The sequence below is a fragment of the Chiloscyllium plagiosum genome, chromosome 48 (assembly GCF_004010195.1).
Source record: "Chiloscyllium plagiosum isolate BGI_BamShark_2017 chromosome 48, ASM401019v2, whole genome shotgun sequence".
In the NCBI taxonomy this organism is placed as follows: Eukaryota; Metazoa; Chordata; class Chondrichthyes; order Orectolobiformes; family Hemiscylliidae; genus Chiloscyllium; species Chiloscyllium plagiosum.
The window spans coordinates 4,804,924-4,830,350 of NC_057757.1; the positions used below are offsets into that span (position 1 = coordinate 4,804,924).

At 43.8% G+C, this 25,427-nt stretch overlaps 1 protein-coding gene across 1 annotated transcript in view; it reads left to right on the forward strand.

The window, feature by feature from the left end:
* The window catches only part of LOC122544391 (polyunsaturated fatty acid 5-lipoxygenase-like), a 45,484-nt gene extending 20,912 nt beyond the window's left edge, over positions 1-24,572 (forward strand). Inside the window, exons 6-7 of the mRNA XM_043683637.1 lie at positions 9,141-9,344; positions 24,465-24,572. Of these exons, the coding sequence (XP_043539572.1) occupies positions 9,141-9,344; positions 24,465-24,572 (312 nt within the window). The remainder of the gene's footprint in view (positions 1-9,140; positions 9,345-24,464) is intronic.
* The last annotated feature ends 855 nt before the right edge of the window (positions 24,573-25,427 follow it).

Here is a 25,427-nt window from a genome sequence, read left to right on the forward strand (position 1 = left end):
ATTTAAATTCAATTAATACATCTGGAATTGAAAGTAGTTTCAGTAACAATCATCATGTTTTTATACACAGTTATAAAAATTCATTAGTTCATTAATATTCTTTAGGGGAAGGAAATCTGGTGCCTTTATCTAGTCTGGCCTAAGCTTGACTCTAGACTCACAGCCAATGTGGTTGACTCTTTACTGCTGTCTGAAATGGCCCAGAAAGATGCTACTTTCAAAGACTTTAAATATCAATCTGCCTAGAGACCTGTAACTAGATGAAATGTGGGTTCCAGCAGTCTTGCTAAGAGAATAAGGCCTTAAATTTGAACAAACAACAATAGACTTTGATGTGCATCAGAACAGTGATACAGTCCAAATGCACAACATATATTTTAACAAGTAGAATTGACGTGGTAAATATGGGTAAACTGTGATTGAACACCCAACAGTGCACATTAAACAGTATGTGCCTTTAAGAGGGTGTCAGAAGACAGGAACCTGGGAATCGTGTGCATAAATCACTAAAGGCGACAGCAAAATTGGGGTCCAAGGCTTTATAAATAGAAACAGAAAATGAAATCAAGGAAGATATGGTGAACCTTCAGCGAACACTGGCTTTGCCTGAAATGGAGTATTCTCAGTCCTAGACTTTAGCAGGGATGTGAAAACACAAGTGAAGTTGGCAAAAAGATTTCCAAGAATTTACAAGACATCTATCCTTTCCCAGGATGAGGAACTTCAGTGACGTAGATAGAGTAGAGAACTATGCACTACTTCCTTTTGACAAGAGAAGGCTGAGAGGAGATTGATTCAGGATGTTCCAAATCAGATGGGGCCTGGACAGTGTAGACAGGGACAAACCGCTCCCATTGATGGGAGGATCGAGAACCAAGCGGCCACAGATTTAATATGAAAGGCAAAAGAAGTAATTGCAACAAGAGCAAGATCTGTATGAAACAGAAGTGCTTAGGATCTGGAATGCATTGCCTGAGAGTGTGAGGTAGATAGATTCATTTGTGGCTCTCAGCAGGGAATTGGATCATTACATAAAGACAAAAGATTATGGGACGAGAGCAGGAAGTTGTGGGGAGTGTGACAAGGTGACTTGCTTTTGTAGAGTCAGCACAGGAAACAGACTGAATGGCTTTTATCTGTGCTGTAACTGTCCTATGAAGTTTTGGGATGTAGGATGATCAGTCTGACAACATAACTAACAATGGCATTTAGGTACCATTTTCACATTCCAAAGAGCCGTGCACCCAAGAAGTTACTTTTGGAGGTGCAATCTCAGTTGCCTTGTAGGCAAATAATGCATTTTAATTTCGCATGGCAGTGCCATATAGATTAGCAATGAAAGAAAGATCAGTTAATCTGTTGCTATTGCTCTTCATTAGAGGTTAAGTATCAGCAAGAAAAGCAGGGAGAATTCCACTGTCTGTCTTCACACAGAGCCATGGAAATCTTGTACATTCACCCACATGGTCACAGCCATACAGTATGATAGCGCAAAAATAATCCTTCATTCCATTGTGTCCACCCCAATCATCAAGCACCTATCTACTTTAATCCCATTTCCCAGCACTTAGCCGTTAGCCTTGTATGCCATGACTTTACAAGCTTTAAAATAAATACTTCCTAAATGTTATGATGGTTCCTGCACCTACAACCTTTTCAGGCAATGAGTTTGAGATCCCCATCATCCTCTGTGTGAAATAATTTCTTCATGAATCCCTTATAAACCTACCATTCCTTACCTTAAAACTATGCTGCCTGGTTATTGACCCCTCTACTGAAGGGAGATGCTTCTCCTTATCTACTCTGTCAATGCCCCTCAGAAGTTTGCACACCTCAAGGAACACTTTAGGCTTTTCTACTATTATACACTATTTTGCCTCATTAATCTCTTTGTTCAGCTTCTGATTTTGTGGGGAATTTGGAGGCAATTTTGTATATTAAGAATTATTTTTCTTCAAGATATTCAACTCTGTTTTATTTGGCTCATGCCTGAAGTTAAATCTTCCTGGCAATATTATATCTGACACTGTATCTTCGTAATATGATTATATTCTTGGTTCAAAAGATTTTTAATGTTTTGGAGGTGCTGGTGTTGGACTGGGCTGGACAAAGTTAAAATTCCAGGTTATAGTCCAGCAGGTTTATTTGGAAGCACTAGCTTTCGGAGCACTGCTCCTTCATTAGGTAGTTACTTGCACTAGCCACCTGATGAAGGAGCAGCACTGCAAAAGCTTGTACTTCCAAATAAACCTGTTGGACTATAACCTGGAGTTATGTGATTTTTAACTTTGTCCAACACCGACACCTCCACATCATGAATAAATGTGAAGTTATCCATTTTCGTAGGACTAACAGTAAAATGGGCTACTATTTGAATGGTAAAAAGTTGCAGCATGCAGCTATGCAGATGGACCTGGGTGTCCTTGTGTATGAATCACAGAAGGTTGGTCTGCAGGTGCCACAGGTAATTAAGAGGGCAAATGGAATCATGTCCTTTATTGTTAAAAGGATTGATATCAAGAAACAGTTGGAGGTACTGGATATTGCAAAGGCTACAGGCCTTGACAACATTCTGGCAGTAGTGCTAGAGATTTGTGCTCCGGAACTTGTTGCTCCCCTAGCCAAGCTGTTCCAGTACAGTTACACCACTGGCATCTACCCAACAATGTGGAAAATACCCAGGATTGTCCTGTATGTAAAAAGTAAAACAAGTTCAACCCTACCAATTACTGCCCCATGTGTCTGCTCTTGATCATCAGTCAAGTGGTGGAAGGTATCATCAATAGTGCTATCAAGCAGCACTTGCGAAGTGACACCCAGATTGGGTTCCAGCAGGGCCATGCAGCTCCTGACCTCAATACAGCCTTGGTTGAAATATGGACAAAAGAGCTGAATTCCACAGGTTAGGTGACAGTGACACCACTTGACACTAAGGCTGCATTTGATTGAGTGTGGCATCAAGAAGCCCAAGCAAAACTGAAATCAGTGGGTATCAGGGGCAAACTCTCCAGTGGCTGGTGTCATATCTGGCACATAGAAAGATGATTGTGGTTGTTGGAGGTCAGTCATCCCAGCTTTAGGACATCTCTCCAGGAGTTCCTCAGGTTAGTGTCTTAGGCCCACACACACACACACCATCATAAAGTCAGAAGTGGAGATGGTTGCCGATGATTGTGCAATGTTCAGCACCATTCACAACTCATCAGAATGTGAAGCAGTCCATGTTCAAATGCAGTAAGATCTGGACAATTTCCAGGTTTGGGCTGACAAGTGGCAAGTAATATTCATGCCACACAAAGACCAGGCTATGACCATCACCAATAAGAGACAATCTAACCGCTGACCCTTGACATTCAATGGTGTTACCATCACTGAATCCCCCACTATCAACATCCTGGGGGTTATCATTGACTAGAAACTCAACTGAAATCACCACATGAACACAGTGGCTACAAGAGCAAGTCAGAGGCTGGGAATATTGTGGCGAATCACCTCCTGTCTCCCAAAATCTTGCCCACCATCTACAAGGCACAAGTCAGGAGTGGGATGGAATACTCCTCACTTGCCTGGATGTGTGCAACTCCAACAACACTGCAGAAGCTTGACACCATCCAGGTCAAAGCAGCTTGCGTAATTGGCACTAGGTGCACAAAGTATCCACTCCCTCCATAACTGACACTCAGTAGCAGCAGTGTGTACCATCTACAAGATGCACTGTAGAAATTCAACAAGGATCTTCAGACAGCACCTTCTAAACTCATGACCACTTCCATCTAGGAGAACAAGGGTAGCAGATATACGTACCCCTTCAGTACACCTTCAAGCCACTCACCATCCTGACTGGGAAATATATCGCCATTCTTTCATTGTTGCTGGGTCAAAATCCTAGAATTCCCTCCTAAACAGCATTGTGGGTCAAACCACAGCAGATGGTTTGCCCATGCTAAATTGCCCATAGTGTTCTGGGATGTATCGGTTAGCTGCATTAGTCAGGGGTAAAGGTGGGATGGGGTAGTGGATCTGGCTAGGATGCTGTTCAGACGATTGTTGAGGACTTGTTGGACCGAAGGGCCTGTTTCCACTCTGTAGGATTCTATTTCTAATTCGAGATGGACTGCAATGGATCAAGAAGCTCAACACCACTTTCTCAAGGGCAACTCGGGACAGGCAATACATTCCCATCAGCCAAAGATGCCCACTTGAATTTTTTTTTTAAATTACAGTTGTTTATATTAAAATCCATTAGCCACACCTTTGCCCATACACCTCATTGATCGATATATGTGTAGTTTTATGTGTTGTCAATGCTGCCCAGTTTTGTGGTCAGTAAATTTGGGTCCTTGACTTTAATGCCATTATCCAAGTCATTGATGAATATTATGAAAAACTAAGGCCTGCCAATTCAAGTGTTTAGCCATTATTCCAATTCCCTATTTCTTGCCACTCAACAGGTATACCATTTTGGATACGGCTTACTGGGGGAGGGCAGCAGTTGCCAAGATCATGGCACCATGGCGGTCACTGCTGTTCAGAAGGGCAGGAAAAAGACTCATAGGGCCATAGTCATAGAGATTCCACTGTAAGGGGAGTAGATAGGTGGTCCTGTGACCGAAAACAGGACTCTCGGATGGTATGTTATCTCCCAGGTGGTCAGGTCAGGGATGTCACCAATCAGCTGCAGAGCATTCTAAAAGGGGAGGGTGAACAGCTAGTTGTCTTGGTGCATATAGGCACCAACGATATAAGTAAAAAACGAAATGAGATGCTGAAACCAGAATTCAGGGAGCTAGGAGGGAAGTTAAAAAGAAGGACCTCAAAAGTAGTGATCTCCGGATCAGTGCCACATGCTAGCCAGCGTAGAAATGAAAGAATAGGCAGGATGAACACGTGGCTTGAGGGATGGTGTAGAAGGAAGGGGGTTCAGAATTGTTGGACATTGGGACCGGCTCTGGGGAAGGTGGGACTATTACAAATTGGATGGTCGACACCTGAACCAGACTGGAACTAATGTCCTTGGGGGAGTTTTTGCTACTGCTGTTGTGGAGGTTTTAAACTAATGTGGCAGGGGGCTGGGAACCAGAAGAGAAGACAAGTAGACAGCGAAGTGGAAACTGGAGAAAGTAAGAATCATGAAATTAGCGTTAATAATGGGAAGAATAGGCAGAGAGCAGATGAATGCAAAAGAACTGGCTGGCCTGAAGTGCATACTTTAATGCAAGGAATATAGTGGACAAGGCAGATGAACCCGGGGCTTGAATTGATGCCTGGGAGTATGACTTTATTGCAACCACAGAGACTTGGCTGAAGGAAGGGCATGATTGGCAACTAAATGTTCCAGACTATAGATGCTTCAGACAAGACAGGGAGGGAAGTAAAAGTGGGGGGGGGGAGGGGGGGGAGGTGTTGCATTGCTGATCAGGGATGATATCACTGCTGTGCTAAAGGAGGGCACTATGGAGGGCTTCAGTAGTGAGGCATTATGGGTAGAGCTGAGAACTAAGAAGGGTGCAGTTACATTGTTGGGGCTGTAACACAAGTCTCCCAACAGTGAGCATGAGCTGGAAGAACAAATAGGTAAACAGATTATGGGAAGATGTAGAGGCAACAGGGTGGTGGTGATGGGAGATTTTAATTTTCCCAACATTGACTGGGATACACAACCCTATGCCTCATTAGTTTAAAACCTCCCCAACAGCAGTAGCAAAAACTCCAGAGGTCTGGATGGGGAAGGATTTGTAAGAAGCATCCAGGAGAGTTTTCTAGAGCAGTGTGTCAATAGTCTGACGAGGGAAAGGGCGATATTGGACCTGGTGTTGGGGAATGAGCCAGGCCAGGTGGTAGGAGCTGCAGCGGGGGATTTCTTTGGGAATACTGACCACAATTCTATAAGTTTTAGAATACTCTTAGTCAAAGATGAGAGTGGCCCTAAGGGAAAAGTACTAAATTGTGCCAGGGCAAATAATATCAAAATTAGACAGGAGCTGGGTAATGTGGATTGGGAGCAGCTATTTGAAGGGAAGTCCACATTTGATATGTGGGAGGCTTTCAAAGATAGGTTGAAGAAAGTGCAGGATAGGCATGTCCCGTTGAAAGCAAAGGATAGGAAAGTCAAAATTCATGAACCGTGGATGACAGGAGAAATCATACGTCAAGCCAAGAGGAAAAGGGAAGCGTACATAAGGTCCAGGCAGCTAAGAACAGAATGGACCCTGGAGGAATATCGGGAGAGTAGGACAAGTCTTAAACGTGGAATCAAGCAGGCTAAAAGGGGTCATGAAATAGCTTTAGTGAGCAGAATTAAGGAGTATTCCAAAGCCTTTTATTCTTATGTAAGAAGCAAGCTGGTAACTAGAGAAAGGATTGGTCCACTAAAGGATAAGGAAGGAAGGCTGTGTGTCGAACCTGAGAAAATGGGTGAGATTCTGAATGGTTACTTTGCATCAGTGTTCACTGAGGAAAGGGAAATGATGAATGCTGAGATTAGAGATCGAAGTTTGATTACTCTGGATCACGTTGACATAAGTAGGGAAGATGTGTTGGGTAGGCTAAAGGTTATTAAAGGACAAATCCCCAGGACTGGATGCTAAGAGAGGCGAGAGAGGAAATAGCTGGGGCCCTGACAGGTATCTTTGTAGCATCCTTAAATACAGGTGAGGTGCGGGAGAGCTGGAGGGTTGCTCATGTTGACCCCCGTACAAGAAGGGTAGTAGGGATCTTCCAGGTAACTACAGACCCAGTGAGCCTGACGTCAGTGGTGGGAAAGTTGCTGGAGAAGGTACTGAGGGATAAAATCTATTTATATTCGGAAAAGAATGGGCTTATCAGTGATAGGCAACATTGTTTTGTGCGGGGGAGATCGTGCCTTACCAAGTTAATGGAGTTCTTTGAGGAAGTGACCAAGTTGATAGATGAAGGAAGGGCAGTAGATGGCATATATATGGACTTTAGTAAGACGTTTGATAAGGTTTCCCATGGTAAACTAATGGAGAAAGTGAAGTCATATGGTGTGCAGTGTGTTCTAGCTAGGTGGATAAAGACTGGTTGAGCAACAGGAGACAGAGAGTAGTAGTTGAAGGGAGTTTCTCGAAATGGAGAAAGGTGACTAGTGGTGTTCCACAGGGGTCAGTGCTGGGGCCACTGTTGTCTGTGATATACATAAATGATCTGGAAGAGGGCACTGTTGGTATAACCAGCAAGTTTGCAGATGACACGAAGGTTGGTGGCGTAGCAGAAAGGATAGGGGACTGTCAAAGAATACAGGAGAATGTAGATAGACTGGAGAGTTGGGCGGAGAAGTGACAGATGGAGTTCAATCCAGGCAAATGTGAGGTAATGCATTTTGGGACGTGTAATTCTAGAGTGAATTATACAGTAAATGGAAGAGCATTGGGAAAAGCTGATGGGCAGAGAGATCTGGGAGTTCAGGTCCATTGTACCCTAAAGGTCGCTGCACAGGTGGGTAGAGTGGTCAAGAAGGCATATGGTAAGCTTGCCTTCATCGGACGGGGTATTGAGTATAAGAGCTGGCAGGTCATGTTAAAATTGTACAAGACATTGATTTGGCCGCATTTGGAATACTGTGTACAGTTCTGGTCGCCATATTACCAAAAGGATGTGGACGCTTTGGAGAGGGTGCAGAGAAGGTTTACGAGGATGTTGCCTGGTGTGGAAGGTGCTAGCTATGAAGAGAGGTTGAGTAGGTTAGGATTGTTGTCATTAGAAAAAAGGAGATTGGGGGAAGCTGGCTGAGGACTACAAACTCTTGAAGGATATAGACAGGGTGAATAGAGATAAGCTTTTTCCCAGGGTGATGGATTCAATAACGAGAGGTCACTCTTTCAAGGTGAGAAGTGAAAAGTTTAAGGGGGATACACATAGCAAGTACTTTACACAGAGGGTGGTAGGTGCCTGGAATGCGTTGCCAGCAGAGGTAGTAGAGGCAGGTACAGTAGATTAATTTAAGATGCGTCTGGACAGATGCGTGAGTAGGTGAGGAGCAGAGAGATACAGATGCTTAGGAATTGGGCGACAGGTTTAGACGGTAGATTTGGATTGGCTCACGGCCAAAGGGTCTGTTCCTGGGCTGGAAATTTTCTTTGTTCTTTGTTCTTTTTAACCAATTTCCTATCCACATCAGTAATTTACCCTAACTTCTGTGGGCTTCCACCTCGGCTAACTGTGTCTGTTAAGTGGCACTTTATCAGAAGCCTTCTGGAAGTCCACATAACCAACATTCTTTGACTCACCTCTGTCCACCACTTTTGTCACCTCTTCAAAACATCTGTCAGGTTTGTCAGGCCTGACCTACCCTTCCTGAATCCATGCTGACTCTCCCTGACTAAATTGAACTTTTTTAAGATGATCAGGTACCCTATCCTTGATTACAGACTCCAACAATTTCCCCACCACAGATGTTAGGCTAACTGGTCTGTAACTCCTTGGTTTCTCTCTGTCACCTTTCTTAAAAAGTGCATGACATGTGCAATTTTCAAATCTGTGGTCAATGTATGAGTCATCAGAAGTAGCGTTAGAGAGTTAGAAGTATGTTCTACTTAAAAACAGACATCAGGATAAAGCATTGGTTCAATTCCTCAGAGAGCAAATGTACATTTGTTGCTGTACAAACTGAATAGAACAATCAAGTACAAGGACTGATACATTGTTGGTGCCCTGTGTGTGAAAAGTACCCTGACTTTTCACAACTGTGATAATAACCAACTCCTTTTGGAAAAGCATCCTTCCAAAGTTGTTCTCAATCAACTTAATTTAGTTAACGTGTTTTGTCTGTTTAGTTACACATCAATGTCCCAACTCACACCGAGTCCTGTTCACCCATTATAACACCATCATGGTCAATCTGATGAAACCTCAACGTTAAAGTTCTTATCCTTGTTTCCAATAGCCTTGTGTCTCCCTATCATTGTAACCTCATCCAGCCTGAGAAGCATTCAAGATCTCCATTGTTCTCCAACTCTGGCCTCAGCTGCATCTCTGATTTAGCTTACCTACAGAAGGCCATTCTGTCTGGATCCCAAGCTCTGGAATTCCCATCTTAAAACCAACCAACATTCCCTTCTCTGCTAATGCATGTATACAGGAGCTTCCTGATGCTCCATATTAATCATTCTTGTTGCTTACAGCTGAAGCAGACCCCGGGAGAAGACAATCCCATTTTCCTTCCCTCGGACGCTGAGCTCGACTGGATGCTGGCCAAGATGTGGGTGCGGAGCTGTGACTTTCAACACTTTAAGTTGGTCTCCCACCTTCTGAAGACTTACCTGATGGCTGAGACATTCAGCTTGGCCACTCTGAGGCAACTGCCGTCTTTGCACCCCATTTACAAGGTACGAAGCGTGAGGAAAAATGTAGCTCCATTTTAATTCAGGGAAATTGCAGCTGGTGACAGTGGCTGAACTGATGGTGGGAATCTGTGCATCGTAGAATCAAAAGAATTTACAGTAAGGAAAGGAGCCATTCGGCCCATTGTGTCCTTTCTATCCGATAAGGAGCCATCCAGTCTAATCCCACCTTTCAGCTCGTGGTTTGTAATCATGTGGGTTAGGGCACTTCACTTGATTATCCTAATACTTGTTAAATGTTATGAACATTTCTGCCTCTACTATCCTTTTAAGCAGTAAATTCCAGACACCATAACGTGACGTTTCCCCTTGAAATCACTGTAACTCACTGACATCTCACCTTAAAACCACGTCCCTTCCTTACTGCCCCTTCAGCCATGACGAACAAGCCTTTCCTATCCATTTTATCTAGGTTCCTCATCCTTTTTATACATCAAACTGGATTCCCCCCTCCTATCCTCCTCTGGTCCAAGGAAAACAACCCCTGCCCATCCAATTTTTCCCCAACATTAAAATTCTCCAGTCCAGGCAACATCGTGGTAAATTTCATCTGCACTACTTCAAGATTTTAAAATTCATTTATAGGAAATGAGCATATCTGGCTAAGCCAGCCTTTACTGTCCATCCCTATTTACCCTTAGTGATCTGCTTTCTTGAACTGATGCAGTCTTTGGGGTGAGTTCAGCGTCCGAGGGAAGGAAAATGGGTATTAGGATGGTCTTAGGATGGGAGTTCCAAGATTTTGACCCAATGACAGTGAAGGAATGGCGATATATTTGCAGAGTTAAAAATCACACAATGCCAGGTTATAGTCCAACAGGTTTATTTGGAAACACTAGCTTTTGGAGCGTAGCTCCTTCAATCAGGTAGCTAGTGGGGCAGGTTCATAAGAGACAAAATTTATGGCACAAAATCATAGTGTCACGCAACTGATACGATATATTGAACAAACCTAGATTGTTGTTAAGTCTTTCATCTTTTAAAGTGGATTGCAGGTTTCGGTTCATTAATATGTAAATCCCAGAACTTCTGAACTTCTTTCAAGTTACATTCCTGAGATAACTTAAGGTTTTATAAAAAAAAGTGACATCTCTGCTCAGGCAATGCATTAAATGTGTGAGGTTAGAGTCTGTCTGTATTTCAATCTTGAGTCAGACTGGTTCTATTTTCAAAGCAGGAATTTATAAAATGTCACATAAAGTGACTGCCTGCAGATTGTGTGCTTTTTGAGCAAAATAGAATGTATCTGTAAATACAATTCTGCAAATGCAAATTCACCCCATAGACTTATATGCGTGTAAGGGAGGGGAGATTGGGGGGGAAAGAGAGAGAGAGAGAGAGGGAATGTGTGTGGAGTGGGAGAGAGTGAGTGTGTGTGTGCATGTGTTTGGTAGAGTTTGTGTGTGTGTGAGACAGAGTATAAGCCTGCAAAAGGGTGTGCTCGTGGGTGTGAGTGTGTGTGTGTGTGTACCTCGCATGTGTGTGAATGAAAGAGAGAGTGTATAGGGTAGTGGGGCCACCTGTAGTGTGACATGAACCCCAGGTCTTGGTTGAGGCCATCCTTATGAGTACCGAACTTGGCTCTCAGCCTCTCCGAGCAGAGTCAAATTTCTTGAGTTTTGTTAGAGCTGCACTCGTCCAGACAAGTCAGGTGCCTTGTATTTAGTGGTCAGGCTTTGGGAAGTGAGTTAGTTGCTGCTGAGTTCCCAGCCTTCTGACCTGTTCTTGTAGCTACGTTATTTATATACCTCATCCGGTTCAGTTTCTGGTCAGAGCTAACTACTAACATGCTGATAATGGAGGGATTCATTCAAATATAATGCTATTGATTGTCAGGGGTGAGAGTGATTTGAAGGTGCTGGTTTTGGACTAGGTTGGACAAAGTCAAAAATCAGACAACACCAAAATAGTGCAGAGGAGAAGTGTTCACATTTCTGGATCATTGGAATCTCTTCTGGGATCGAAGTGACCTGCACAAGCAGGACAGATTGCACCTGAATTGGAGGGGGACAGGTGTGCTGGCAGAGAGATTTGCTGGAGCTGCTTGGGAGGATTTGAACCAGTAAGGTGGGGGGTGGGCATGGGGCCCAAGGAGATAGTGGGGAGGGAGATGGTCTGAGGCTGGTGCAGTTGGGAAAGGAAACCCCAGTTGAATGTTGGCGTGGGCAAGAACATGGCAGAGAACAGGGTAGGACTGATGAATTGGACTGCATTGTTTCAATGCGACAAACCTGTCAGGGAGGGAAGATGAACTCAGGAAATGGTTGGGAGCACAGGACTGGGATATCATGGCAGTTGCAGAGATGTGGTTTAGGGATGGACAGGATTGGTGGCTTGGTGTTCCAGAATACGGATGCTTTGGGGTGATTGGGGAGGTGGTAGTGCAGGAGAGGAGGGGGAGTATCACTTTTGATGAGGTGCTGTGCTTGGGAGGATACTCCTGGGAAAACATCCAGGGAAGTTGTTTGGGTGGAGCTGAGAAATGGGAAGGGGAAGATCACCTTGTTGGGATTGTATTATGGACCCCCTAGTGATCAGTAGGAAGTTGAGAGATAAATCTGTGGGGAGATTTCAGGTGTCTGTTCCAGTGGTGGGGTGGTTGTGGTAGGGGAATTTTGCTTTCCAGATATGGACTGAGACTGCCAAAGTTTTGGGAGTTTGGATGGAGAGGAATTTGTTGAATGTGTACAAGAAAAGTTTCTGATTCGGTATGTGGATGTATCTACTAGATAAGGTGCAAAACTTGACCTACTCTTGGGAAATGGGGCAGGGCAAGTGACTGGGATGTCGTGGGGGAGAACTTTAGGGTCAGCGACCATAATTCCATTAGTTCTGGAACAGTGATAGAGAAGGATGGACCAGATCTGAAGCTTGCATTTCTGAATTGGAGGAAGGCCAATTTTGACGGTATTGGGGAGGAACTTTCAGGAGCTGATTGGGGGCAGATGTTCGCAGGTAAGGGGATGGAGGATGTGAAGCCTTCAAAAGTGACATGGTAGAGACAGTATATTCCTGTTAGGGTGAAAGGAAAGGCTGATAGGTGTAGGGAATGCTGGATGACTAGAAAAATTGAGGTTTTCGTTAAGAAAAATAAATGTCAGGTATGGACAGTAGAGATCAAGTGAATCCTTAGAAGAGTATAAAGGCAGTAGGAGTTTACATAAGTGTACCCTAAAATTCTGTGAGAAACTAGGGAAGTGATTGCTAGGCCTCTTGCTGAGATATTTGTATCATCGAATGGTCACAGGTGAGGTGCTGAAAGACTGGAGATTGGCTAACATGATACCACTATTTAAGAAAGGTGATAAGGAAAAGCCAGGGAACTATAGACCAGTAAGCCTGACCTCAGTGGTGGGCAAGTTGTTGGAGGGAATCCTGAGGGACAGGATTTACATGTATTTGGAAAGGTAAGGACTGATTAGGGATGACAACATGGCTTTGTGCATAGGAAATAATGTCTCATGAACTTGATTGAGTTTTTTGAAGAAGTACCAAAGAGGATTGATGAGGAAAGAGCAGTGGATGTGATCTACATGGATTTCAGTAAGGCATTCGACAAGGTTCCTTACAGTAGACTGGTTAGCAAGGTTAGATCTCATGGAACGCAGGGATAGCTAGCCATTTGGATACAGAACTGTCTCAAAGGTGGATGACACAGGGTGGTGGTGGTGGTGGGTTGCTTTTCAGGCCTGTGACACGTGGAGTGCCACAAGGATTGGTGATGGGTCCACTGCTTTATATAAATGACTTGGATGTGAACATAGGAGGTATAGTTAGTAAGTTTGCAGATGACACCAAAATTGGAGGTGTAGTGGAACTCAAAGTACAACGGGATCTTGATAAGATGGGCCAGTTGGCTGAGGAGTAGCAGGTGGAGTTTAATTTAGATAAATGCAAGGTGCTGCATTTTGGAAAAGCAAATCAGTGCAGGACTTGTATACTTAATGGTAAGGTCCTATGGAGTGTTACTGAATAAAGAGACCTTGGAATGCAGGTTCATAGTTCCTTGAAAGTAGAGTTGCATCTTGATAGCACAGTGAAGAAGGTTTTGGTATGTTTTCCTTTATTGGTCAGAGTATTGAGTATAGGAGTTAGAAAGTCATGTTGTGGCTGTACAGGACATTGGTGAGGCCACTTTTGGAATATTGCATGCAATTCTGGTCTCCCTCCTGTCAGGAGGATGTTGTGAAACTTGAAAGGTTTCAGAAAAGATTTACAAGGATTTTGCCAGGGTTGGACGATTTGAGTCAAGATTAGAGTGGTGCTGGAAAAGCACAGCAGGTCAGGCAGCATCCAAGGAGCAGGAAAAGCAGGAGAGGCTGAATAGGCTGGGGCTGTTTTCCCTGGAGCATTGGAGGCTGAGGGGTGACCTTACAGAGGTTTATAAAATCATGAGGGGCATGGATAGGATAAATAGACAGGGTCTTTTCCCTGGGGTGGGGGAGTCCAGAAGTAGGGGGCATAGGTTTAGCGTGAGAGGGGAAAATATAAAAAAGACCTAAGGAGCAACTTTTTCACGCAAAGGGTAGTGCGTGTATGGAATGAGCTGCCAGAGGAACTGGTGGAGGCTGGTACAATTACAGCATTTAAAAGGCATCTAGATGGGTATATGAATAGGAAGGGTTTAGAGGGATATGGGCCAAGTGCTGGCAAATGGGACAAGATTAGTTTAGGATATCAGGTCAGCATGGATGAGTTGGAGCAAAGGATCTGTTTCCGTACTGTACATCTCTATGACTGTATGACTCTACGACTTTGAAGACTTTATTACATTTTTACATATTGTTCCTTTATTATTCCCAATTTCTTTTGAATTGGATCTATAAATATCACGTTTATTTCTAGGTGAATTGAAAATTTCATCAATCAACATCTTAATTGTTGCAGCCATCACTATAATTTAATTTAGGATTGATCCTTATCATAAAATATTATTAAGTGGTCATTGTAAGAGTTGTGGATTCACGCTTAATGCCTAAAAACGCACAAACAAAATATTCTCCAAAATTCTTTAATGAGAAATTGTCTGGAATGAGCTACCAGAGGTAGTGGTGGAGGCTAGTACAATTGCAACACTTAAGAGGCATTGGGATGGGTATATGAATAGGAAGGGTTTGGAGGGATATGGGCCGGGTGCTGGCAGGTAGGACTAGATTGGGTTGGGATTTCTGATCGGCATGGACGGGTTGGACCGAAGGGTCTGTTTCCATGCTGTACATCTCTATGACTCTATGACTGTATGTCCTGAGATTGTTTAACTCAAGGGAATCGTTTTTGCTATAGTCTACTGAGTAAGTACATTTTAATCTGAGATATTTCTGGTGGCCTGAAAACTTCCAGGAGTGAGGACCCTTTAATTTAGAACCAAGTCTATGAAGTTAAAGTAAAAGTCTCCAAAGTCCCACTTTTACATTAGAGAGAGACAACTGGTGGGGGTTTAACCTGAGGGTCACCACACCTCAGGCAAGGGGCGAGGTTGAGAAGATGGGACCTTCGTGGTGACCTTAGCTGATACAGGACTTGATATGATTTGATTTGATTTATCATCACATGTACCTAGATAAAGTGAAAAGTTTCATTTTGCATGCAGTACAGGCAGATCGTACATATAAAGTCATTAGGGTAATAGAACAAAGAATACAATGTTACAGCTGCAGAGAAGGTCCACAAAGAGTTGAGATCAATATTAAATTTAAAATTTGAGAGGTCCACTCATAAGTCTAATAACAGCGGGGAAGAAACAGTTTTTGACTTTGTTGGTGTGTATTTTGTATCTTCCGCATGACGGAAGAGATTGGAAAAGATTGTAACTGGGGTGGGAGGGCTCTATGATTATGTTGGCTGCCTTCCTGAGTGTAGATGGAGTCAATGGAAGGGAGGTTGGAGATGGACTGGGCTATGTTCACAACTGTCTGTAGTTTCTTACAGACCTGGGCAGAGCTGTTGTCATGCTAAGTCGTGACACATCCAGATTGAATGCTTTCTATGGTGCATCTATGAAAATTGCTAAGGGTCTTTATGGACATGCCAGATTTCCTTAGTCTCCTGAGGAAGTAGAGGTTTTGTTGTGCTTTTGTGATAGCTGCATCAACATGGGTGGACCAGGGCAGATCATTGGTGAAGGTTATCCCTGGGAACTTGACACTCACGACCATCACCACCTCAGCATCATTGATGTTACAGGGATGTGCCCTCCACCTTGCTTCTTGAAGTCAATGACCAGATCTTTGGTTTTGCTGACTTTGAAGAAGAGATTGTTATCTTTTCATCACACCACCAAGCATGCTATCATTTTTCTGTATTCTATCCTGTCACTGTTTGAGGTCTGACCTACAACGATGGAGTTAAAACCCACACTGTTGCCATCACAAACCAATAGCTCAGTCGACTGGACCAAGTCTGTGTGCACTAAGGATATATACGATTTCAAATCACTCTGAGCTGAGGGCTCGAGTGAACGATAAGTTCAACTGGTTAAATTAACCTGGTCAGGTAACACACAATTGATGGTCTGCTATTTGGGAAGTACGTGTGACATCAAATTCACACCCTTTGGAAAACATTAGGTTGACAAACTTCTCAACAATATTTCACATGTTATTATTCAGTGATGTGGCACGGTGACTCAGTGGTTTGCACTGCTGCCTCACAGTGCCAAGGACTCAGGTTCAATTCCTACCTTAGGGGACTGCCTGTGTGGAGTTTGCACATTCACCAAGTGTCTGCGTGGGATTGCTCTGGTTTCCATCTGCAATCCACAATGTGCAGGGCAGGTGAATTGGCCATGCTAAATTGCCCCATGGTGTTAGGTACATTGGTCAGAGGTAAATGTAGAGAAATAGTTCTGGATGGGTTACTCTTTGGAGGGTTATGTGGACTTGTTGGGCCAAATGGTCTGTTTCCACGCTGTAGGGAATCTAATCTGATTTGTAGAGAATCTAATCCGTTTATTTACAGATCGCAGATTACCTCTAACCTAACTCGCAGAGTTCTATTCACCCATCACCCTTCATGGTCACTGTTTTCACATTTGCAATTTTAAAATTTGCATCCTGTTTTCCAGCCCTGCATGATCTGATACCTCCATCTCCCTGTAACCTCCTCCAGTGCGGAAAACATTAAAAATTTCTGAGCTCCTGCAACTCCCGTCTCAGGTAGATCCCAATTTCAAATATTTATTCATTGGAGGCAGTACCTCCGTCTGCTTAGACTCAAAACTTGGCAATTCTCTTACTAACACCCTTTCCATTCCTCTCCTCTGTTAAAATGCTTCCTAAAATCTATTTCTTTGACCACGCTTCAGGACCTGCCCTAACATCTCCATATGTGAATCATGCTCAAATGTTTGATTGGTAAGCAGTCCAGTGAGGGTAGCTGGGGACATTTTACCTCATTTGCCGGTGTTACATAAATGCAGTTTGTTTTTTGCATGACACCGAGTGTCTTTTATTCTCCATATTAATCTTTCTTGTTGCTTACAGCTGAAGCAGACCCCGGGAGAAGAAAATCCCATTTTCCTTCCCTTGGACGCTGAGCTCGACTGAGACCATTTGGCCCAACAAGTCCACATAACCCTCCAAAGAGTAACCCATCCAGACCTATTTCTCTACATTTACCTCTGACCAATGTACCTAACACCATGGGGCAATTTAGCATGGCCAATTCACCTGCCCTGCACATTGTGGATTGCAGATGGAAACCAGAGCAATCCCACGCAGACACTTGGTGAATGTGCAAACTCCACACAGGCAGTCCCCTAAGGTAGGAATTGAACCTGAGTCCTTGGCACTGTGAGGCAGCAGTGCAAACCACTGAGTCACCGTGCCACATCACTGAATAATAACATGTGAAATATTGTTGAGAAGTTTGTCAACCTAATGTTTTCCAAAGGGTGTGAATTTGATGTCACACGTACTTCCCAAATAGCAGACCATCAATTGTGTGTTACCTGACCAGGTTAATTTAACCAGTTGAACTTATCGTTCACTCGAGCCCTCAGCTCAGAGTGATTTGAAATCGTATATATCCTTAGTGCACACAGACTTGGTCCAGTCGACTGAGCTATTGGTTTGTGATGGCAACAGTGTGGGTGCGGAGCTGTGATTTTCAACATTTTGAGCTGGTCTCCCACCTTCTGAAAACTCAGCTGATCGCTGAGACATTCAGCTTGGCCACTCTGAGGCAACTGCCGTCCTTGCACCCCATTTCCAAGGTATGCAGCATGAGGAAGAATGTAGCTTCATTTTAATTCAGGGAAATTGCAGCTGGTGATAGCGGCTGAACTGATGGTGGGAATGTCATCGAATCCTGATCTGTGCATCATAGAATCAAAAGAATTTACAGTAGGGAAAGGGGCCATTCAGCCCATTGTGTCCTTTCCATCAGATAAGGAGCCATCCAGTCTAATCCCACTTTTCAGCTCTTGGTTTGCAATCATGTGGGTTAGGGCAGTTCACTTGGTTATCCCATTACTTGTTAAATGTTAGGAACATTTCTGCTCCCACCAGCCTTTAAGCAGTGAATTCCAGAACGTGCAACAAAATGTTTCCCCTTGAATCCCCCCAAAGCCAGCAAGCTCTTGCTCTAAATTAATGCTCTCTCTTTATTGACCCTTCAGCCATGGGGGAATAGGTCATGTGAACATCACATTGAGATGGGAATAGGCCATTCAGCCCCTTGAACCCACTTGGCCATTCACTAAGATTGTGGCCTTAACCCCATGTTCCCACCTACCCTTTCCTAGCCAAGTAATAGCAAAATGCTATGACTACTGGTATCTGAGACAAACACAGGGAATGCTGTGGAAACTCAGCAGGTCTGGCAGCAGCTTTGGAGAGAGAAAACAGTTAACGGCTATCCATTCTCTCTCGATCCCTCAATTTTTCGCACTTCCATTTGTTCTGCTCTTTGTCACCTCTATTCCAAGGATAACGCAAATCCATCAAACTTTTCCTCATTACTAAAATTCCCCAGTCCAGACAACATCTTGGTAAATCTCCTCTTCAACCATATCAAGTGCGCTCCACATGTTTCCTATAGTGCAGCAGTCCAGATGTGGCTTGACCATGTTTTATAAATTTCCCATACAACGTCCCAGCTCTTATACTCTCGGACATGGCTAATTAAGGAAAATATTCTGCACATCTTGTTGACCACCTTATCCAGCTACCAGGCTACTTTGAGTAATCTGAGGACATTCTCTCCTATGTTTTTCTGTTGCTGTATACTTCCCAGTCTCTCACTATTTGTCATGTATTTCCTGCCTATTCAGCATTCTCCAAACAATTTAACTCACACATCTGTGGACTGAACACTGCTTGTACTGTTTAGCTGACTTATCTCTTTCAGTCTACATCTTAGAAACGTAGAAAATAGGAACAGGATTAAATCTTTTGGCCCTTCAAGTCTGCACTGCTATTCGTTATGATCAGGGCTGGTTATCCAATTCAGTACCCAGTTCCGCTATCTCCCAGTACCCTTTGACCCCCTTTAGCCCTAAGGATTGTATCTAATTTTTTTCTTGAAAACATTCAATGTTTTGGCCTCAACTATTTTCTATGGCAGAGAATTCCACAGGCTCCCTACTCTCTGGGTGAAGACATTTCTCTTCATCTCACTCCCTGAATCTTTAGATGTAACCACATTTCTGGACTCCCTGGTCATTGAGAACGTCTTTCCTGTTTATATCCTGTTTAGTCCGGTTAGAATTTTACACTCCGCAGGGACTGTTCCTTCCAGGACACCCTGGTCAGCTCTTCCTTCACTCCCAACAGCCCCCCACAGCCGCAAGGTATCTCCCCCTGTAACCACCAAAGAATAGCACCTGCCCAATTACCTTCTCCCAAACACACCTTTCAGGTGAAGCAGCACTTTACCTACATTTCAGACAATCTAGTCTCCTGTATTCACTGCTCATAATGTGGTCTCCTGTACACTGAAATGAATCAGAGGCTGGGTGACCACTTTGCAGAACACCCACTTTTTGCCCGCAAAAAAGACCCTGAACTTCCAGTTACCTGCCACTTTAAGACAACACCCTGTTCCCTGGTCAACATCTCTATCTCAGGCTTGCTGCAGTGCTCCAGCAAAGCTCAGCGCAAGTTGCAAGAACAACACCTTATTTTCCACATGGGAACACTGCAGCCCTCTGGACTCAATGTTGAGTTCAATAATTTTAGGGCCTGAAATGTCCTAGCCTCCAACCTCACACACCAGACCTTGTTATCGTGTAGTCTGCCATTACACACTATCTATTGGTAACCACAAACGGTCTCCATTAACAGCTTTTCACCTTTCCAGCCAGATCATTATCAACCCCTTTGTGTGTCCAACTGTTCTCTCTCTTTGGGCTCTATCTCCACTTATCGTTTACTTATTACCCCTACCTCCACCCCATCTTCTGCATATAAACTGACATTTTCCATCAGTTCTAAGGAAGAGTCAACAGACCTGAAATGTTAACTCTAACTTTTTTTCACAGATGCTGCCAGACCTGCTGAGCTTTTCCAGCAACTTCTGTTTTTATTTAGAATTTTATAGGCTTCTATGAGATCCCTCCCCACATTCTTCTAAACTCCAGTAAACCTAATCCTAACCGATCCAATCCCTTTTCATACATCAGTTGGCCTAGTGGTATTATTGATAGACCATTAATCCAGAAATCCAGGTAATGTTCTGAGACCCTGGCTTGGAATCCCACCATGGTAGATAGTCAAGTTTAAATTCAACCACTGCTGAAAATGTGTTGCTGGAAAAGCGCAGCAGGTCAGGCAGCATCCAAGCAGCCCGAAACGTCGATTTTCCTGCTCCTTGGATGCTGCCTGACCTGCTGCGCTTTTCCAGCAAAACATTTTCAGCTTTGATCTCCAGCATCTGCAGTCCTCACTTTCTCCTCTTTTGAATTCAACCAAACAAGTATATGGAATTAAAAGTCTAATCATGACCAAGAAACCATTGTTAATTGTCAAGAAAAAACCCATCTGGTTCATTAATGTCCTTTCATTCCTTTCCAAAGGAAACTACCATCTTCACCCAATCTGGCCTACATGGACTCCAGACCCACAGCAATGTGGTTGATTCTAACTGTCCCCTAGGCAATTAGGGATGGGCAATAAAAGCTGGCCTCGCCAATGGCACCCACATCCCATGAATGAATAAAATTAATAGCCCTGCATTTGAAGAATGAAGAAACTGACCAACAATTTTTGTTTGATCAGCAAATACATGAAAAAGATCAGCTGTTTCAAGTATTTTTTTTAGTCTCAAAATTATACATAGAGATTTTTTTTTCTTAGATTCCCTACAGTGTGTAAACAGGCCCTTCAGCCCAACAAGTCCACACCGGCCATCTGAAGAGCAACCCACCCAGACCCCTTCCCTTACATTTACATTTACCTCTGCACCTGACACTATGGGCAATTTAGCATGGTTAATTCACCTAACCTGCACATCTTTGGATCGTGGGAGGAAACCCACACAGACACGGGGAGAATGTGCAAACTCCACACAGAGGTGGGAATTGAACCCGGGTCCCTGGTGCTGTGAGGCAGCAGTGCTAAACACTGAGCCGCCGTGCGGCCCCTATATACACACAGTCACTGAAGCAGATTAGTTCTGTACAATAGCATCTGGGGAAACAAACAGACCTTGGAGTTTGACTCTATCCAGCAAACAAACCCAAGATATTTCTTTGCAAGATTACATTTACACATGCTGGAGGCACTGGGAGGATCCAACTACTGAATGGACCCCCATTTAATTTCGATAGAAAGACCTTCGATGACAGACTTTCCCCACTACGTCTTGGCAGCAGCTGCCCCAAAGTTTAGTTACAACAGCAGATTTGCTGTTTCTGGGAAGAGTGTGGGATGTTAGCAATTTTAACTGCCCATCTGATTTCCAATGCCTGGTGTGGTTACAACTGCAATGTGTTTCTCTGGCAGTCAGTTAGTCCAGTTGATTGGTTGGGCTTCTGCTTGTTTCTTTCGCTAAGGTGATAAATGGTTTCAGCTTTGAGCCCCCAGCTCTATCCTACCAGGGATCATTTGCAATCTGGCTGCAGAGCATATTTTTATTCACTTACGGGATTTGGGTGACTCAAACTAGGCCCCAGCATCCTGATGAAGGGCTTTTGCCCGAAACGTCGATTTTGCTGAAGCTCCTCGGATGCTGCCTGAACTGCTGTGCTCTTCCAGCACCATTGATCCAGCATTTATTGCCCATCCCTAATTGCCCAGAGGGCAGTTACGAATCAACCACGTTGCTGTGGGCCTGGAGTCATATGTAGGTCAGATCGGGTCAGGGCAGCAGAGTTCCTTCCCTAAAGGACATTAATGAACCAGATTGGTTTTTCAGACAATCAGTAGTGGCTCTGTGGTCACCATTAGACCCTTAATTCAGATTATTTTTATTAGATTAGATTACTTACAGTGTGGAAACAGCCCTTCGGCCCAACAAGTCCACACCAACCTGCCGAAGCGCAACCCGCCCAGACCCATTCCCCCACATTTACCCCTTCACCTAACATTACGGGCAATTTAGCATGGCCAATTCACCTAATCTGCACGTTTTTGGACTGTGGGAGGAAACCGGAGCACCCGGAGGAAACCCACGCAGACACGGGGGGGATGTGCAAACTCCACACAGTCAGTTGCCTGAGGCGGGAATTGAACCCGGGTCTCTGGCGCTGTGAGGCAGCAGTGCTAACCACTGTGCCACCATGCCTGCCCCTTATTGAATTCACTTTCTGCCATGGCAGGCTTGAATCCCAGGTCTCCAGAACATTAGCCGAGTTTCTGAATTAATAGTCCAGAGATAATGCCACTAGACTATTGCCTCCTAAAGTAAGATTCTATGTTGGCTTGAAAAGACAATTCAATAATCACCAGCAGCTGTATAGGACATTGGTTAGGCCATTTTTGGAATACTGTGTGCAATTCTGGCCTCCTGCTGATAGAAAGGATGTTGTGAAACTTGAAAGAGATTTACAAGGATGTAGCCAAGGTTGGAGGATTTGAACTACAGCGAGAAGCTGAACAGGCTGGGATTGTTTTCTCTGCAGTCTCAGAAGCTGAGGGGTGATCTTATTGAGGTTTATAAAATCATGAGGGGTATGGATAGGATAAATAGACAGGGTCTTTTCTCTGGGGTGGGGGAGTCCAAAACTAGAGGGCATAGGTTTAAGGGGAGAGTGGAAATATTTTAAAGGGACCTAAGGGGCAACTTTTTCGCACAGTGGGTGATGCGTGTATGAATTGAGCTGCCAGAGGAAGTGGTGGAGGCTAGTACCAGTAAAATATTTAAAAGGCATCTGTATATGAATAGGAAGAGTTTAGAGGGATATGGGCCAAGTGCTGGGAAATGGGACTAGATTTATCCAGGATATCTGGTCGGCATGGACGAGTTGAACTGAAAAGTTTGTTTCTGTGCTGTGCTGTGCTGTGTCTCTATGACTCACTATGTAATTCTTGTGACACAGTGCTGACATCCCTACCTCTGAGCCAGAACATGCAGGTTTCTGTCCCAGCTGTCTGAATAGATTGATTCAAAATAATTATAATGAAATTACCCTGAACACAGCAGTCTTGATTGGAGAACATCAGGATCCAAACCCAATCCAAGCACAGTGACTCTAAATCTAAACTGAACACAGCAGTCCCACTGAACTCACACAACGCCCCGCTATAACTCCAGCTGCTGGTTATTGAATTCTGATATATTCCTCCTGTCCTGGGCCGTGGCAGTGGGAACAGGAGTGAATGTTGAGGGTTGGTGGATGTACAGCCAATCAAGCGGGCTGCTTCATCCTAGACAGTGTTGAGTTTCTTGTGTGTTGTTGGGGTTGCAATCATCCAGGCACACTCCTGACTTGTGTCTTGTAGATGATAGACAGTCTTTAGGGAGTCAGGAGGTAAGTTACTCTGTGCAACACTCATATTCTCTGACCTGCTTTCGAAGCCAGTGTTTATGTGGGGGGTCCAGTTGAGTTTCTGGTCAATGGTGATGTCCCAGGATGTTGACAGTGGGAGATTCAGTGACAGCAATGCCACTGAATGGCAAGGGGTCATATTCTGCCATTTGGAGACTTTCTTTGCCTGACACTTGGGCGGCGGTAATAATACTCGCCACTTATCAACTCAAGATGTTTCATCGTTCATTCATAGAATTTGGGTGTTTCTGGCTAGTTCAGCATTTCTTGCCCATCCCAAAGACCAGTTCAGTGTCAACCACATTGCTGTAGATCTGGAGTCAGATTAGACCAGACTGTGCAGATCTCCTTCCCTAAATGAGTATGCTGAACCAGATGGTTTTATCCAACAATAGACTGTGGTTATGTGGTCACCATTAGGCTAATTTAAAATAAAAAATTGATATCATGATGGAATCCGAACCCATATCCCAGACTGTTAGCCTGTTGTTCAGGATTAATACTCCAGTGAGATTAATACTGTGCCACCATCTCTCCCTCTTTCTCTAAAACTGCAGAGGGGCAGAGCCAAGTATGCACAAGGGTGTGCTGTACAATGCAGTCCAGAGGGCTCGTAAACAAAGAAAAGTCAGAGGGGATGGTGCCTCTGACTACAGCCAAGACCGCATTTGCATTTTGACCATAGAATCATGACACACTTCCAGTTAATGGAGATACATGGAATGTAGTAGTTCCACAAGGCATCTCACAACATTTTAGAGGGGCAATTAGGGATGGCCAGTACATGGTTTCTAGTTGGTGATGTCCATCTCCTGTAAATGAATAAAAAAATTAGTTGTCAGCTGATCCATGCCTTCAATCAGCTGAATGCACCAAATACAATTATGAATTGCCATCATCCCAGTAAACCAATTTTACGAGGTAATGTGTATGTAAGTTCATAAGAAACATGAGTAGGAGTAGTCCATTCAGCCCCTTTAGCCTCCCCTGCCATTCAGTAAGATCATGGTCGATCTTCTATTCCACCTTCCCACTCTATCACCATATCCCTTGATTGTCCTAGAGCCCAAAGGTCTATGGATCTCAGCCTTGGGTTTACTCAGTGACCAAACACCTGGCAGATTGGGAATTCCAAAGATTAATCACAATATTTCAATATTATAAATATTATGTTTCAGCTTCTGGCTCCTCATGTGAAGTACATGATGCACATCAACAACCCATGTGAGATTGAAACTGAAAGGCGATGGTGGATTTATCTGCCAAGTAAGTTCTGCTTTACATAATCTCCCTTATGACTCCTTAATTGTATTTCAAATGTATTCAAATTCATTTAGTGCTCACTAAGATGATTTTCTAATCAATGATGTTTGACTTTAAGTGTAACCTGTGGTATAATAAGATTTATGTAAATCGTGATGATATAACTGATGATATCACTCTGATATCAGTAAGTGAGAGACTCAAGTCTAGAATGAACTTGTGAGGGGGGAAGTCTTAGACACTAGACAGCTGTATTTGAGAAACCCACTAAATGCAGATGTAAATAAAGGAGTGTTACATCAAGTGATAAAGTGCTTCATTGACGAAAAAAGAGAAAGCAGACTCAGGGATGATGAATGTACAGACACATCCCATCACACTGGGATCTCAAAATGGAGGTAGCAGTATTGGCCTAAAGCACAAGCTAAATGATTAACTCAACGTAAAAGTGCTGTGCAGAATCGTCATATAATTCTGGCTTTGTCCAGAGTTTTAATAGGACTTAGAATAGCCCTAGGAATTCAGGCCTGTTTGAGCATGGGTGCATGTCAATGACTGAGTTATTAGCATTATCCCGAACACCAAGGTTAAATCACCTGCTCTTCTCAAAAATCATGGTCATGGGATCTTCAACAGCCCCTGACAGGGCAGGTGCAACCTGAGTTTAATATTTCATCTAAAAGATTGTACTGGTATGTCGGACATTCCAGCACTCCCTCAGTTCTGGGAACTGGGAGAGTCTGCCTAGAATTTTATATCCAAACCTCTGGAGTGAGATTTAACCCATCACTGTCTGATTCAGGTGCTCGTGCTACCCACTGAGCCATGGCTGACTCACCATCACAGGTTTCTGCCCCTTTATTTCTCAGCTTTGTAAT